Consider the following 17334-nt stretch of genomic DNA (forward strand, 5'->3'; position numbering starts at 1 on the left):
CAGGTACAATTGTTTCAATGAAAACAATAAGTAATGCACTCAACCGCCACGGCCTGTATGCACGCTCACCACGCAAGACTCCATTGCTGAAGAAAAAGCATGTTGAAGCTTGTTTAAAGTTTGCTGCACAACATTTGGACAAGCCTGTGAAATACTGGAAATATAGCCTGGTCTGATGAGAGCAAAGTTTAACTCTTTGGATGCCATAATACACACCATGTTTGGAGGACAAATGTCACTGCACATCACCCTAAAAACACCAGACCAACAGTGAGGTTTGGAGGTGGGAACATCATGGTGTCGAGCTGCTCTTCAGCACACGGTACTGGCAAACTTCACATAACTGAAGGAAGGATGAATGGAAAAATGTACCTTGACATTCTTGATAAAAATCTGCTGCCATCTACCAGGAGGATGAAGATGAAACGAGGGTGGACATTTCAGCAGGACAATGATCCCGAACACACAGCCAAGGAAACCCTCAACTGGTTTCAGAGAAAGAAAATAAAGCTGCTAGAACAGCCCGGCCAATCACCTGAATCCAATTGAAAATCTAAGGAAAGAACTAAAGATCAGAGTTCATAGACGAGGCCCACGGAACCTTCAAGATTTGAAGGCTGTTTGTGTGGAAGAATCGGCCAAAATCACACCTGAGCAATGCATACGACTAGTTTCTCCATACAGGAGGCGTCTTGAAGCTGTCGTTACCAACAAAGGCTTTTGTACAAAGTATTAAAGAAATATCAGCAAGCGTGTTCAATACTTTTTCCCTGTGTCATTTCACATTATTACACATAACTTGATTTCTGAACGTATTTGTTTTGGTTTCTTTGTATGTATGGATTACTTGCGTTGTTACCAACATCTGGTGAAAATTTCAGGTCAATAGCAGCTTTAGAAATATATTTACTGAGAAAAATGGTGACATGTTCAATACTTATTTTACCCGCTATTTTGCCACGTCTTTTTTTTTTGTTTCTCAATCTACCCTGAAAATTTTTAGAAAGCTAAATGTTACAGAAAAAGGGAGACCAAGCGCTCTAGTGTACTCTGCACATATGGAAAAAAAATACATGTAAGGTGCGTTAATAATTCAATAGTTCAGAGCAACTATCAGATAGTATTTCTGCTTGAGAAGCCTTTTAGTTTTTCTGTTATCCTGCAACAAAAACATTACCTCCTTATGACCTTCGTTATTAGCTGGAAGTTAATAAATAAACTACAATGAGGCGGGTGTCGTGTTCCCTTCTTCTGGAGTTTCTCCACGCGTTGTGTCAAACATACTTAAAGTGACACTACTTGTTTCCAGTTCGCTGATTACAACTTACCTTTTTGTTGTATGGGTTGGTGATAACCAAAAAGGTGTCGTCCGACCCCGAAAGGATATATTCACCCGTGTCGTTCCAGGATATGGTGTTGACCTGCAGGGACACCAGACACACACACGGGAGGTATTTTGGGGGTTTACATAAAGGCTGAAACAAGTAGTTCAATAATGAATCTAACTGGCAAGTCATTTACTGAAGGAAAAATACTAAATATTTATTGCCTCTTCAAAGTGAGGACTCGCTGAACTTCTTCATTTTAGAAGAATGATACAAAACAGGCAGAAAGAGACGTCAGTGTGCAGGAAAAGAGTTACAAACATCTTCACCCTTTTTCTGACTTTATAACCAGTGACAGGTTGGAAGATAAATGTTTATTATTATCATCATCAGAGAAGAACAAAGGAAAACACAATATTTCCCTGCAAAAGGAATACATTTACTTGTATGCTTCGGCATTCTGTTTTCAGGTTTTCCTTCGTCTGTACTTAACAACGCAATATCTTAAAAACGCCTTGATGGAATTTCTTTGCAGTGGCACAAACTTTCACTTCGTCCCGAGGCAGAACTGATTACACTTTAGGGGCAAAGGTGAAAGGTCAAATGTCGAAGTGACAGTACGTCCTCCCATTCTCGTAAACGCAAAATCTCAGTAAAGTCTCACGGCACTTCCTGCAAATTTGGCACAAACGTTCAATTGGACTGCAAAGATATCCTGAAAAGACTTTTAGTTGAAGTAATGCAGAGCAAAACTGATCTAAAACCTTGAAAAACAACAATTAAAAAAAAAATTTGCCAAATTAAAGTCTTTTTTTAAATTTTTTTTTAGTACAAACGTAATGCATTAATTTACAAGAACATTCAAGTTTTATTCTCCAATTGAAACTACTTTCTTTAACACTTTCATTAGCTGAAATTAAGACTGAATTGCGGTCCCACAGTTACCAGTGGATCTCAAGATGAGCCCGAGAACAACGCATCAGCTCACCGGGCGGATCAATATTTCATCAACACCTGCAGCCTCGTTCGCCGTTTCTCCATCACACAGTCGCTCTGCTGCGATCAATGAGATTACACTGTGTGTGGGCGACTTCAATCCCACATGAGCAGCTACGACATCCTGCAAACTGAACTCGCACCCCAATCGTATAAAACCTTTCAACAGGTTTGATTTGATTTCTGAGAGATGAAACTATCTCTCATCTGATGACAGATTAACACACGGTGACGAGCAGATTGAGATGAGGCAGGGATGATGGGATTCATCATGATGACATGTTTTAAACACAGGTCTGAGTATCTTGTGTAATATGGTACAATGAAGACACACAACCGGCCAACGGATTCACAGTTTCCTGTTAATCGCTCATCGTTGGATCACTTACATAATCCAAATGTCTGTTCGCTTATTTTTGGTGCCAAAAAAATCAGATACTGATTCTGATCAATCATTTGGTCTGAAAGACATCTTCATATGTATTTTTTTTTAGTCCAGACAACAGTCTGTATTCATAACTATTCATACTCACTCATTCATTCATAATAATGTTGTAATCTCAAGGGAAAAGAGTCAAATCAACACATTTAGATGCTGCACACAGAAAATGATAAATGTTATTGTTCTATGATGAATGACTTGATTGATCAATGACTGAAGTAGTAATTCACTGGGTTTTTTTGTTGGTCAACTAATATTTAACAATCCACAATGTTAACAAAGGACATCGCAGCTTGTCTGTACATCACTTAAACAGATCACACACTCAGCAAATGCAATAACATCTTATTGTCGTATCAGCTGTGCTTATAGAGGGCAGTTATTAAAGTGCTCCTGCTTGCATGCTGTGGTTGATGTGGTGTTTTGGACGGACTGATGTCCTGGCTGATAGTGTGACAGAACGTGTGACCGTTGTGTCAGCCTCAGGTTTCTCAGAGGCACTAACCACCCGACCTGATGTCAAAGATCTGTCCGAGGCTGAGGAGACGCTACACGATGTACGTTTTCTTACGAGAGAACATGAACTCATAAAAAAAAAATGTATAAATAAATGAATAAAAGTGGGTCACTTACGCAGCCATCATGTACATTCAGTGTCGCTTCAAGTTTAAGCCTCTGGACAAATTCTCTTCTACCTGCGAAAACAGAAATATGCACATTTTAAACATCGTTTTCAATCCTCTTCATCTACCTACTGTTGATCTATCTTCACTTTAGTTAAGTGCAACAGGAGCGCGAGCTGGAATGAAATGTCACATTAAACATTAGTATCCGGTATTTTCGTAACCTGTTGTGTATTATTCATGCGCTGGAAGCCTGGTTTGCACCAACAAACAAAAACAGCAAAGTCCAGCAGAAACGATGCTCTAATCAGACTGTAAATACAAGAAAAGTGCTCTGGTAGTATTTTCTGTTGCGCAGCAGCAGTTCATGTCGGTCTTCAGTAACAAGACATTCAGATTTGATTTCAGTGGACATCTTCCTCTGAAGGTGCAAGTCAGTGAACAACAAGAGAAAACCTGCTGTTATATTATTACACAACTTCCTTTCTGTGTGAAGTGATCACTGAATCCAAATCAATTCAAGTCATTTCATAAAGAGGCCGGAGGCATCAGAGGGTTCGTCATATTATTAGAAATGATGAAAGCCTGGAAGCACCGACCGAAATGTGAGACACGTGGAAATAAATGAATGTTTATCATGTTATTCTTCAACTAGTTTGACTGTAAAAAAAAAAAAAATAAATAAAAGCTATCGAGATGAATTTCCTGCAGTTTTAAAAAGTATATTTGCTAAAGACGTGACAAATGTGAGCATTTAAAAAAGAAAAAAAAAACATTTGTGAGCAGTTCAATTTTGATCTTAGTGGGAATATTAAATTCATATTATTAGTCTATTTCATATGTGACATGACAATTAGGGACAGCTGGGAGAAGCTCTGACTGTTATTCACATGAATCACTCACAGACTTCCTGCAAATCTAATAAAAAACCTGCCGTTACAAGTCGAAGCTCTCGGTTGAACACACAGAACCGGAGTTTCACAACTGGCCTCCGAGACGTTAGGTTATACGTTTTCAAAACAGAAACGCAACATTTCCAGGTAGGACGAAGGAAGTCGGCTGCCGGTTTGGACGTTGATCATCGAGGACATTACTGCAGCGTTTCCATTCCAGCCGTCTTCAGGACGTGCTGTGCTCACAGCACGTCCTGAAGACAGCAGAGGACCGTTTTTGCGTTTCGTAAACAAGAAAACAAATATGTACTATTTTTGGGATGCAAGCTCTGATACCGATATCGTCCTGATACTATCTTAAATAGCTGGATCAGGTACCGGTCCAATACCGATGTCGTCTTACACATAAAAGAATGACTGCAGTCTCATTCACTCAGCGAGGCAAACGGTTCATTAATCAAACACCGGTACCGGATCAGCACATCTGTATCAGCCGGTACCCACAGAAAAAGATGCTTATTTATCTACTGATTAATTGTTTAGTCAATTAAGAACCAGAAGATGCTGAAAAATGGCCTTCACAGTTTTCACAGCCCAAAGTTCAATCTTCAGATATCTCAAGAAAATCAATCAGTTCTCGTTCATGGCATCAATTTACCTCGATGTAAAAACAGACAAAAGTAGCAGAACCACAAACAACTTAAACAATTCAATTGATTTAAAAAAAAAATAAAATATAAATAAATAAATAGATTAATCTAAATATGACAAGACAAATCCTGTGTTTGGCCTGTTTTAAATGGAAATTAGAAGATGATTTAATTCCGATATTCCAGATAAATCTCCACACAAAAAAAAAATCACCAAGATTTTACATTTCTACTTCTAAACCTGTCAAAACTCTCAGCTTCAACACATCTGTCCTACCTGTTTTATGTTTTACTTTGCTTCCTTTTGATTATTAATAGTTTTTTGAAGTCTTCTATCACCATGGAGACATCATCCAAATAAACAATAAACCATGCGCTACAGAGGAACTGCAACCCCCCCCCCCCAACCCCCACCACACCCCTCCACACACACACACACACACTTGTTACCTCCCAGCCCTCTCTGAGCTAAATATAACCTTAGAGAGCTGCGGCCCGCACATCACTGCATGTATCGTCTCCCTGCACACAATAACAGCTCCGACTATATCTCAGTCACGCTAAATACAGCACTGACTAAACCTCTGAGGAACCTGCTCCACCTCCGCTGCCTTATAAATCGTCATCAGCCGCTTGCGTGCTGCTGACTGTTTGACAGGACGTGGCGCAGACAACAAGTCGCTGTGATGAACCTCCCCGTCTTACAGCCCCGTTCTCCGTTTACGCTCACAACCAACGCACACACACGCAGAAAAATGACCACATCTGTGGTAAAAAAAAAAAAAAAACTCAGACCGGTCAGTCTGCAGCTCGGTTCCGGTTGAGCAACAAAGACTTATGAAACAAAAACCATCAAAATCCTTTTTTTTGGACCACATCGAACAGTCACTTTTACACATTCAACCCTGGACTGTGGATCTTTTAAGGCTTATTATCTGTGTGGAACATTTAAAAGGTGACACAAAGAGCTTCACACAAGACCAAAAAAAAAACAAAAAACAAAAACATAAATAGGTTTTAAAGAAGGAAATATAATTGAGCCCCAGCGATATATTAGCTGGGCGACTTCATTGGCCCATAGTGGCCTATTACAGATAAATCTGTATCGACTCATATGTGGCTGACATGAAGACTATTTTTACAGAATTATGCTGAAAAAGAGGCTTGAATTAGAAAGTCTTCTATTTGTGTATTTTTTATAGTTATTTATAATTATCAAACTCCCACTGAAGTTCACTGTTTCAGTGCACTGATGAATAAACTGTAAAATATCCGTCCTCCATTACCAGTCACAAGAGTCAAAAGTGTTTGATAACCACATTGAAGCAATCATTGAAGTGTTTATAAAGACTGTATATAAAAAGTTTATATATATATATATAAATAAAGCATATTAACAAACTTGTTTTGTTTTTTTTACTCCTTGGTATTGGCTCTGGCCCTTAAAATCCAATATCGGCAAGCCTCTTAAATATAAGATTAAAAAAAAACAAAAAAAACATCTAAATTAAGCATGAAAGTAAAAACAGCAGGGCAGCTAAAGTCTGGTGCAAACTATGAATAAATTAACCCAAATTTAAATTCATTAAAAGCAGCAGCAAACAGAAAAGACGTTAAATGTTTTCTGGGAGTTTGATCCTGCAGCAGAAACACTCGGCGCCGCTCCGGCATGTTTCGTTGTGACCGCGGAGACACCGAGCAGCAAAACACTCAGGATCTGGAAGCTGTGGGACCAATAATCAACACGCTTCCTGCTTTCGTGACAACTTTAGTGCCCTGCAGTGCTGTGACACAAATATTTTAATGAAGGGAACTCAAATGCTGCCGGTTTTACTTGCTGTAAATGTGTTTGACACAGCCGATGTCTGTGTTGAAGTTTAGAGCTGAAGCGTTCATTCAATGTGTGAATGTTGTGAAAAGTCTTTCCAGATATGTTGTTGCCTTTTTTTTTTTTTTTTACATGATTCTAGTCTTCTTACATTTTTTTTTAATCATTAATAGACTATTAAATTTTTTGTATGCGTCGTTCTATTAATACAGAAGTCAACGCTGGAAATCAGCCTTTTCTTTTTCTCTTGATAACGAGACAAATTCAAACCGTTATCAGGAGAAAACAAGCTTTTCTTTTCAGAAAAGAAAAAAAATAATCATAATTTCCTTGTGATTTCAACATTATGGAATTAAAATAAAATAATTGAGCCGTTCGTGGCTGCCGTACTTCAAGGTTGTGAAGCTCGTTTCCAGTTTAAACGCGAGGCCACAACTCAAACACAGGCTCTAAACCTGTCAATACACATACAGCGTGATCTTGTGTATACGTGATGGGATAAATAATCAATGCTAAAATATTGTGATCTTCTGTGACAGTGCTGTTATCAGTTCTGCGGATTCTTGTGGATTATACATATATATATATATTTACTTTTATTATCTCCTATTCTATTCATATTAATAAGCAGACTTTAGACAATATTTGAGTTCCTCTGCAACCATTTCTGCTAAATCAGCAAGTGTTTGACTTCTTTGTGGCTGTTTCACACGATGATGAGTCTGTTTATACCGTGAGCACTTTCTTGGGTGTCCTTTCTACTGTTCAAACATTGCTGCAGAACTGAAAGCACTTCATAAACACATTACACGACCGATCTCTGCTGTGATTACATTATATCTGTCCATTTCGTGGGCTATACTTCAGAGCTCAGCTGCATGTGCACCGCGTGATTGATTTGCAGCAAACTTGTGATTTTTTTTTCTTTTTCTACTGAAACTACATCTGTGCTGCAAAATAATAATAATAATATTTTAAAAAAAAAAAAAAAAAAAAAGAGAGAAATCTGCACGAGGAGATAAATATGACTTAACCCCCACAGAGAGCTGCTCCGTCCCGGGATTATACATAACCTTTAATCCGATCTATTTAGTGTTTGAGCTCTTGCAATCCGCACATCTCTCTCTCTCTTTTTTATTTGTTTATTTTTACATCATAAATTACACGTCGCCGGTGTGTTTACACCGCAGGAGAAGCTCGCAGCTCTTGTTATGGAGCAGGTAGTCTGACGGGGCCCCCCCCCCCCCTCCACCCCTCTACCCCTCCACCCCCGGTGGGATGATGGGAGGGTGGGGTGGTGGTGGTGGTGGTGGTGGGGGGGGGGCTCAGTCCAATCTGATTCAGCACCACAAACACACACAATGTTATATCAACACATGTTTTCTTTCTCTCGCATGTCATCGTTAGCATTTAATTTAAGAGGCTTGTTGTTGTTGTTGTTGTTGTTGTTGTTGTTGTTGTTCTTACCTAGATAGTTGGTCCTGATGGTGTTGGGCTCGTTGTATCCAATTAAGCGTTTATTAACGTCCCAAACCAGGTTGCCGGAGCAGGACATTGTGACCATATGTGGTGTTTAATTGACAATAACATTGAAACTAAGCTAACCCTTCTCCCGATGATGTCGCCGTTTATCTATCGTCGCTTCTGCTTTTCAAGCCTGATCAGATCAGTCCCCCCTTTTTCTCTCTTTTTTTTTTTTTTTGTGTGTTTTTTCTTTTTTCTTTTTTGCCTGTCGGGACGGCGACTGGCGTTAGCCGGCGGCGGCGCTCCTCGTTCGCATTGCTGGAGGTGAAAGACTCCGCTCCTGTCCGGTCTGCGCTGTCCTCCCGAGTTTACCCCGACTGTGTCCCTGCTCTCCGGGCTGCTAACTATCTGTCCTGCTAGCCTAGCCTGGTTTATTTCTGCTAGCGCACAGCGGTCAGCTGTGTCCAAACAACGCGATAAAATGCGTGTTTTGAAAAAAAAAAAAAAAAAAAAAAAGCGGAGGGGTGCATTCGTTTTGGTTACGGCCGGAAGCTGTCGGGAAGGAGTCTATCCGGGGAAGCTGGATTTTTTTTTTTTTTTTTTTTTTTTAGATTGTAATGCCCTTATTAGCCACAGTTTTGCCTTTTAATCAATTATTAATGATGAACAGCTGTGATGATAAACTAACCTTTACGTTGAGGGGATTTCAGGACATTTCTATTGCTGTGGAGCTTCTATTTCTTGTATATAATATATATAGATATATACTGTACTGTATATACTGTGCATTTTATATTTTATATTTTTTTACTGCTATTTTACTGCTATTTTATTGCTTTTTTATTATTCTATTATTATCTGTATCTATTATTGCTTCTGTATGCTGCTGTAGCGAAAAAATTTCCCCTCGGGGATTAATAAAGTAATTACCTACCTATTGCTGTTTCAACTAACAGGTCAGGTCAAGATCTAAGTCATGACAACACCATGTACGAAACACTGGAGAGCTTTTAATATGAAAATGTAAGCTTTTAATTTGAAAATGTCATGCAACCTCATCCTGTGATAGACTTTATAGTCAAAGGTCAGCGGTGGTTTGAGAAGGTTAGCCATATCAGTTCAGACAAAAAGAGGAAGAAGAGTTTCTAAATTTTTCGTCTTCTCATCGCATCAATTCTTTATGGAAGAATGCTAATTACTCAAACTACAATATGTGATATCTTGAGATCAGTATAGCAGAGGGATCTCGGAGGTGAGATTTTTGCCAGGATGTGATTTCCAGGGTTACAATAAGAGATGCAAGACATCCGTTCAAGCACCAGTGTGTGCACGTTTCTGCATGCTCTGTGGGAGTCTCCCATGATATTACCTTTTTTGGAAAGAGGAGCAAAAAAAAAATCTTTGAAGAGTGGCTCAGATAAACTCGACAAAATCCTAATTATGTCTGCTGGGGCGTGAAGCTCTCAGGCCACTGAAGCACAGTTTGGACTGGCAGTAAGAGGTTTTATTCGAGCTGCCATGCGTTATACCTAGAAGAGCCTACAGAGGAAAACAAAAAAAGGAGACCTTTGAAAGATTACTATGATTAAATGACACCCAAAGAATATCTGGTGATATATCCTGGTTTAACCTATTAAAGGTGTAAGATGGATAGATACGACTTTATTAATCCCCCAGTGGGGAAATTTAGTCGACACAGCAGCATAAAAACACAGTTAGGGGGAAAAAAGGTTGACACAATAAGAAAAAAATTACAAATACGTATACAATAACATAAGATAGATAAAAAGATTTTCTTAGAGAGGGAAACGGGTCTCAGGATATAATAGATTATTGGTTTTTTTTTAGGGTGGTTTCCTTTTCACTGTCTTTTTACCTGCGGGCCAAAACAAGCTGCTTCATTTTTATCCAACCCCTGTTTGTTTGTGCCGTATTTAGGCTACAGCTTTTGTTAGAATATTTCCAGGCTCTAGGTTTGTAGTGTGAAACACGTTTCTTCAGAATATGCAACGTTTAAGCACACATCTGAAACAATAAGCTCTCAAATTAAAACTAGATAGAGAAAAGGGAATCTCATCAGGCTCAACATCAGAGTTAGTGTGATCTCATGTGCATTAAATATTCTTCTGCAGCGGTGCATATGTGATAATAATGTTCTTCCACAGTCTTTTACTCATGCGGGAAAACTCATTATATCCCAATGACATACGGTACTGTTTAGAAAAGTAACACAATTTAATCTAATCGATAGCACTCGACATATTTCTTCCATAGTTTGTATTTTTTTTACTTTCATTGTAAAAAGCTGTAACATTGGTAAGAATTTCTGTTGTATTCTATATTCTATCAATATTATATATGTAATTTGCACTGCACATATTTAATATACGAAGGCCCTATTTACCATATAAAATACATAAGCATTGTTCCTCACAAATAATCTACTATATAAATCAAATAATCAACATTTAAAAAATAAAAAAAAATCTATTATTTTTAATATTTGTGGCGCCGCCTTTTTTTTTTTTTTTTCTTCTTCTCACTTTTGTCTCCACCCACTTGGTGCACCACCGGGCACGAAAGTAACGATCCCCACCTAAACCAATCACATCAGCGTTCAGACTAGGCCAGCCAATGAGAATAGTGCAAAAGCACGTAGCCCCGCCCCTCACGCGGTAGGTTGCGTGGTGCAGAAAGTCACCTCGTCGTTTCCGTCGGGGAGAAGCCACTGACGGCTAACGAGTGCTAACATGCTCACAGCACAGCCCGGAGAAGGTCGACAGTAGGACAGCGGCATCCTCCCCGAGCCTTAAAACCTCCCTGTAATTTATTCACACCATACCGAGGGACTAAAGCAAACTGTTTTTGTTGTTTGTTTGTTTTTTTAAAGTCTGTGTTTTTTTTTGTTTTTGTTTACGTTGAGCCAGCTGAGCTGTAAATTGCCGCTCTTCTCTTCGATCATCTCCAATCAATCATGGCTGCGCTGAGACTTTCCTACCACAGGATTTTGGACCGGATCGAGCACATGCTGCCCGCCAAGCTGAGACCTCTGTACAACCACCCGGCAGGTAATGCGCAGTTTTTAAAAAAATAAAAAAAAGACCCGAGCAGGCTGGGTCTTTGTTGTTGTTGTTGTTGTTGTTGTTGTTGTTGTGCTTTCGGGAGACCCTAATCTGGGGGGGTTAAAGCCCGCAAAAGCAGCTCAGTCTGTGAAGAGGAGCTGCAGAATTCACTCAATCTCAACCAACTCATTAAAAACAAACCCCACATGAAGGTCAGATTACAGATTATGTCCTTGTTGCGACTACAGCAACAAATACAACCAGCTCGAGGGGAGTCTTGACCCCCTGAACAGCAGGGATTAAGTTGAACGTGGTCATATCCATGATGTAGTTTTCTAATGACGTGTCATGTCACGGGTGACATTTCAAATGTCTTGTTTTGCCCCCCCCCCCCCCCCAAAAAAAATAAAAAAAATAAAATTGAAGGATATTCAATGTAAAATGGTGAGAAAATACTGCAAATACTCAGATATAAGGAGCTGAAAACAACATATGATATCTTGGCTTGACTTGGATATGATTCAGTTGTTAACTTATATACTGTATATACTGTGCATTTTATATTTTATAGTTTTTACTGCTATTTTAATACTTTTCTATTGTTCTTTTGCTTCTGTATGCTGCTGTAGCGAAAAAAATGTCCCCTCGGGGATTAATAAAGGAACTACCTAACCTAACCTAACGCCTGCCTTCCCCCATGGAGGGATATTTTGTCAACCTAATTTCAATCAATGATGGTATTGTAAATATAAGATACCTCCTAATAACATCAACTACAAACCGGTGAGAGAGCACCTCTGTAAAACTAAACATTATGACCTTCGCGACGTATTAGACTGCATCATTTTTTTTTTCCCCGTTTTGATTCACTTCATAAACTGAATGTTTATCTCCTGTTCGATAAGCACAACTTGCACCAGCCTTAAACTCTCCTCGATGCCGACATTAACCGGAGGGTGCCGAGACGATGGGAGCGCTCGGTCTTTTGTTTTGTCTGCGAAGGGGTCACGGGAGCTCACGAGGAGCTCTGGTTGTCAAGGACACAACTTTCTGAGCAGGTTTGAAGGGGCGGCGACAAAACAACCAACTTCCTCCAAAGGTGATTTGCGGTGACGGTCGTCCTAGTTTCTCTCTCGCCACCGGCATTGGTTTAGAAATCTGATTCCAGAGCAGCGGTTTTTCTTCTCGGTGTGGTCGCTAATTAAGTTTCTGTGATTCTTCTTCCAGGGACTTGGCAGCACTTAAAGTGTCTTTTGCACAAATAGTCTGGTTTTTTGTTGTTGTTGTTTTTACTGCCTGATAGGAATGTCAACTATCTCAGGGAGGAAAAACTCAGTGGATTCAGACGATATTAAAATTTCAAAGGGATGGGTTCATTTATTCATGTTCAGTGGTGTCCTGAGGATCTGATGTTTTTTGTGCCGTTGCATTGCAACACTGATGTCCTGATGTCGGGATTGCATCAACTTTACTGTGGTGTCGGGGGTTTAAGAGGAGTTCAAAGGTCTCGCCATAAAACATCCTATGTTTCAAACTAAATTCAAGCCACACATCACAAACACAACCGTCCTGTAGTGTTTTATAAATGTGTGTTAAAGGCTGCAGCTAACGGTTATTTTTTTATATTTGATTATTTGCTGACAACTTTCTCAGGCAACCAATTGATTTTTATTTTTTTTAGTATTAATGAAATGTTAGAAAAATGGTGAAACATTTTCACAATCATGTTTTTAAATGTCTTTTTTTTGTGTGTGTGTTACTAAGTGAGTTTAATTTTGATGTTTTCTCACATTTTCTTCCTTTCACTGTAAAGCCAATGACACAGACCTGATAGGTTTGAGGTATACAGGAAGTTTCTGTAGGTTTCATCCTCATACCAGCAGAAAGTCAGTTACCTCAAAGAGAAATCTTAAAAAGCTGTTGACGTTAAACGTAATGTTTTTATATCTACATAAGTGCCAAAAGTCATGCTTCTCATTTGTTTTTACTTCAGGTCCAAAAACCGTTTTCTTCTGGGCTCCCGTGTTTAAATGGGTAAGTGCGTTTTCACACAGTCCTAACTGTGAACTTTAAGGCCATTTCATGCTTTCTGTCCACGGGAGTCAGCGTGACGTGAATTTCATCATCTGGCCAAGTCTGCGAGGGTTTTTGAGGACTCCTCCACGTGGACTCTCTGCAGCCGTGTGCCAGCAAAACAAACACAAAAAAAAAAAAGGATCTTTTATTTTGTGGAAAAGCAATGTGAGCTTTCCCTCTCTGCCCTTTTATCAACGAACATGAACGTAAACAAGACTCACAGGCTCCTTTAACACTCCGCCATCGCTCTCACGCCCTGACGTCCACCGCTGTGAAGCAACGACGTGCGTCGCCGGTCCGTCTGTGAGTCAAGTAGTCGCTGCCGGACTTCGGAAGGGGCTTTGATTTGTAGATGGTTTCCTGCGATGTCGCCCAAACGTGCATCCGAATTGTGCCGAAATCCTGCGCTGGAAACGGGTCACTGTGGTCGGGACGAGAAAGTTCAGTCAGTGATGCAAAGGGGTGTTTTCTGGATACTTTTTAGGGGCCTGAAGATCCAAAAATGATCCGCAAGTAAAAAAAAAAAAAAAAAAAAATGAAGCGTAAGAAAGAATAAACATTACGCTTATGTGGAGGTAGAATAATATGAAGGACTAAACTCATCACCATTGTGTGATTATTGGTATTGTCAATTCAAATTGAAGCGTCAGCAGCTTTGACGGAGTAAAAACATGGCGGCCTCTTCTCCACAGGGTCTGGTTTTCGCCGGTTTGGCTGATATGACTCGACCACCAGATAAACTCAGCACCTCCCAGTCGGGTGTGTTGACGGCAACAGGTGAGACAAGATGATAATCGCTAACATCTGAAGGAAAGCTCATAAATGTGTGTTTGCTTCCAACAAAGGAAACGCTTGCGTATATAACTGTGTAACTCTGGATCACACAATTTCCCTTAGAAATGAAATAAATGTCCGTTTTAAATTGACACATGATGATGAATGCGTTGCTTTTTATTTCAAGAACTTAAATCATGTTAAATGGTAACTGGGGGCATATGCAAAAGTTTTAGTACTTGGTAACCAACGATTTGGCACTTTTTTTTTTTTTTTTTTTATAGCCGCGAATGAGTCTGTCTATTCTTTATTTAGGAGTTTTCTTCTTTGCCAATCACTTCAACTTCTGAGATATCTTAACTTGTAAACTTCGGACATTCCCGGAGAACAAAGTGTTCGTGAACTGCCTTGAAATTCTTTGTGCACGTTTTAAATTGGCGAGTTCATCTGTCCGGTGTTCGGCTAGAATCTGTAAATCTGTGCTAAAGGTGAGCAGCCGCATCGACTGTTTCAATATTGCTTCAAACAAATCTTATCTGTTGCTTTTCTGCCAAAACATCGACTCTGTTCTCGTGAATGACGGCGGTCTGCGTAACCTTCGGTCCTCCTGTCGTCCTCCTGCAGGGCTGATCTGGTCCAGATACTCGCTGGTCATCATCCCCAAGAACTGGAACCTGTTTGCTGTCAACTTCTTCGTCGGCAGCGCGGGAGCCTCCCAGCTTTACAGGATCTGGAGGTGTGTTGGGGGTTTCACTTACAGTAAAGACGGCTCGCTGGTGAATTTAGTGATCTTATCACCGTCGGAACCATTTCAATCATTTATAATTAGGAAATTCAAATTAAGTGGGCAGTAAACTTTAGTTAAGTATGTATTGGTTAGTCATTGCTGATATGAAATCATGGCAACCGGTTAATGTTTGACGAGGTGTTCTGGGTCTGTAGTAAATATAATATATAGTAGGTTTCACGTGTGCTTTGTTTTCCAATGTCAATAAATGAGTTGAGACATTTTGCCGCAAGGAGTAAAACCTGCTGAAGGACCATGAAGGCTTGAACAAGTCAGAGAAACACACACAGGTGTGGTGAATAAACTTAACTATGGGTGAATTATAATACATATGAGAAAAAGCTGTGGTCCTGTCTGGGCTCGGTAGCACCAGCTCACACTCGCTATGGCTATAAAGTATATGTTTTTATACATCACTGAGGTAACTAGTTGCTCAGTCTAGAGAGGTTATTACTAAAGATTTCTATGAGCTATCTGCGACGTTTTCTTGGCAAACTGATCCGACTGACAACACGGATTTCTCTCTTCTTTCCTCCCCGACAGACACAAACAGGATCTGAAGGCCGAGGCTAAAGAGGCTGCAGAGGCTGCAGAGTCCTGAGGGGCTCCTCTGCCGCCGACTCTCCACTGCAGTGGACTTAAAAGGAGACTCGTCATCATTTCATGTTGTCTCCGTAACATCCATGCCATAACCATTGTTCTACCACGTTAAGCCTGTTGTCCCTGTTGGAAATATTCACTTTTCCTTAAGATTTCAGATTTCCTCAGGGTGGAGAGAGAGAGAGAGAGAGGAGAGAAAACAAACAAACAAAAAAGCTTTTTTTTTTTTTTTTTTTTTTAAACTTGTTAACACACTCAAGAATGGTGGTCACTGACGCACAAGTACCGCTTTGTTCAGCAAGTTCTGTGATTGTACAGTGTTTAATTTAACGTCATGCTTTATTTCGCGTGCACTAGCTGGGAAGTTTTGCTGTTTCCATCGTCGTTTTTCAGGTGTAGCAATCAGTACCTCGAGCGAAAGTCTCCCACGACAACAACGTTACTCTGATTTGGTGTTTGAGCGAGGTTTAACGAATGTTTCCAAATGAAAGCAAAAAGGATGTCATCGCTTTTATGTTTTCATTTACTTATTTATAATTTGGTTATAGTCCAGGCGTGTGTACCTCAGCGATGATTAAATCATACCATGTAATGATTCCTTCCATTTTAACGGCTTTAAATCTTTTAATGTGTGAAAACAAATCCTAATTTATGAAACACTTTAAGATTTTAGCTTGTAGTCAAAACTGTATAGAAAATATTAACTTTTTAGTTCTATATCAGAAATACTTACACAAATGCCACATATTAAACATGTGCAGCTTTTTATTGATCATTACCAAGTCATTGAGCAAACACTGTTACTCGCATGCTAACGGTTCTTGATTCTCCAAACATTGATGTTAAAAGCCTTGTTGTTCTTCGGAAGGTGTTTTATATTTTTTTTCTGTGCAAGAAAAATGTTTTCTTTGACACGTTCCCACAGCATTTATACAGAATAATCTCCTGAGTAGTTTAGCAATAATTGGTATTATCACTTAATCTACTGACTGTTTGAACAAATGACACTTTGAAGGTTTGATCATTATGACTCTGTAATGCCAATAAATACTGTTTAACATTTACAGCTGATTTAAAGTACGAGCTTCCTAAAAGTATTTAACCGTTTGATTTTACACACCCAACATCAGTTTATTTAAAATAGTTCGTTTTACTTGGTTTGAAAACAGTTCATCAAGTCGGAAAAATGAGCATTTAAGATGTTTGGATCCAAGACATCTGGAGCATTTTGGGAGTTTGACCCAGATGAGAGACTAAAAAAAGTGGACATGGTGGACCCTTTTTTTAAAATATATATATCTATATATAAATGAATCTATCTCTCGGGTTCCCCAACTGTCTTAAAGGGCAATTATTACTTTGACAGGCAATTCATAGGCAACTGTTTTGATACGATTAATCACGAAGGTCATTTAACTGGCAGAAATGTTGAACATGAACTTGTTCCAGTTGTGCATTTCTCAACATTTTCTGCTTCCCTGTGTTTGTGATTCCACCGTTGGGTTTTTAGTGCGAATCAGTTCAAACAAGCAATTCGGGGTCATCAAGTTTTTTCTCTTAACTTTAAGAGTAAACATGAAATTCAACATCCCCCTTCCAGGCTGATGACAATAATGAGTTCGAGGCCTGAAAGGGTTGTTGGCAGCAGCAGCGTTTTATCAGTCAGTGTTATTTCTAGAACAGTCAACACTTAATGCAGGAGGCTTTGAACAGCTCTATTTGTGTCTCTGACTGCATAAAGATCCCATGAGCCAGTTTCCACTGGAAATAGTAAATATTTTCTCCACACAAGGTAAACTCTTGTTAGGAGACAT

The 17334-nt window shown here is 39.4% G+C and overlaps 1 protein-coding gene and 1 long non-coding RNA gene across 3 annotated transcripts; one reads left to right on the forward strand and one right to left on the reverse strand.

The window, feature by feature from the left end:
- Positions 1-1309: 1309 nt before the first annotated feature.
- Positions 1310-8674, reverse strand: LOC138626108 (uncharacterized). The gene is made up of 3 exons (XR_011311268.1): positions 8225-8674; positions 3397-3458; positions 1310-1421 (listed from the first exon to the last, which is right to left on the reverse strand). It is a non-coding gene; the product is annotated as an uncharacterized lncRNA (long non-coding RNA).
- A 2254-nt stretch (positions 8675-10928) lies between these two features.
- On the forward strand, positions 10929-16584 carry mpc2b (mitochondrial pyruvate carrier 2b). 2 transcript variants are annotated; one of them, XM_069707544.1, is made up of 6 exons: positions 10931-11043; positions 11149-11289; positions 13277-13317; positions 14052-14136; positions 14758-14869; positions 15464-16584. In XM_069707544.1, the coding sequence occupies exons 2-6, from the start codon at positions 11196-11198 to the stop codon at positions 15519-15521; spliced, it is 390 nt and encodes a 129-aa protein (XP_069563645.1). In that variant the 5' UTR covers positions 10931-11043; positions 11149-11195; the 3' UTR covers positions 15522-16584. The 2 variants fall into 2 exon arrangements, with proteins under 2 accessions (XP_069563644.1, XP_069563645.1); XM_069707543.1 differs by having other exon boundaries at positions 10929-11289.
- Positions 16585-17334: the final 750 nt, after the last annotated feature.

Source organism: Brachyistius frenatus, unplaced genomic scaffold (assembly GCF_029030835.1).
Source record: "Brachyistius frenatus isolate BFR_SWC_R1_liver_20210118 unplaced genomic scaffold, ASM2903083v1 Contig_70, whole genome shotgun sequence".
Taxonomy (NCBI): Eukaryota; Metazoa; Chordata; class Actinopteri; family Embiotocidae; genus Brachyistius; species Brachyistius frenatus.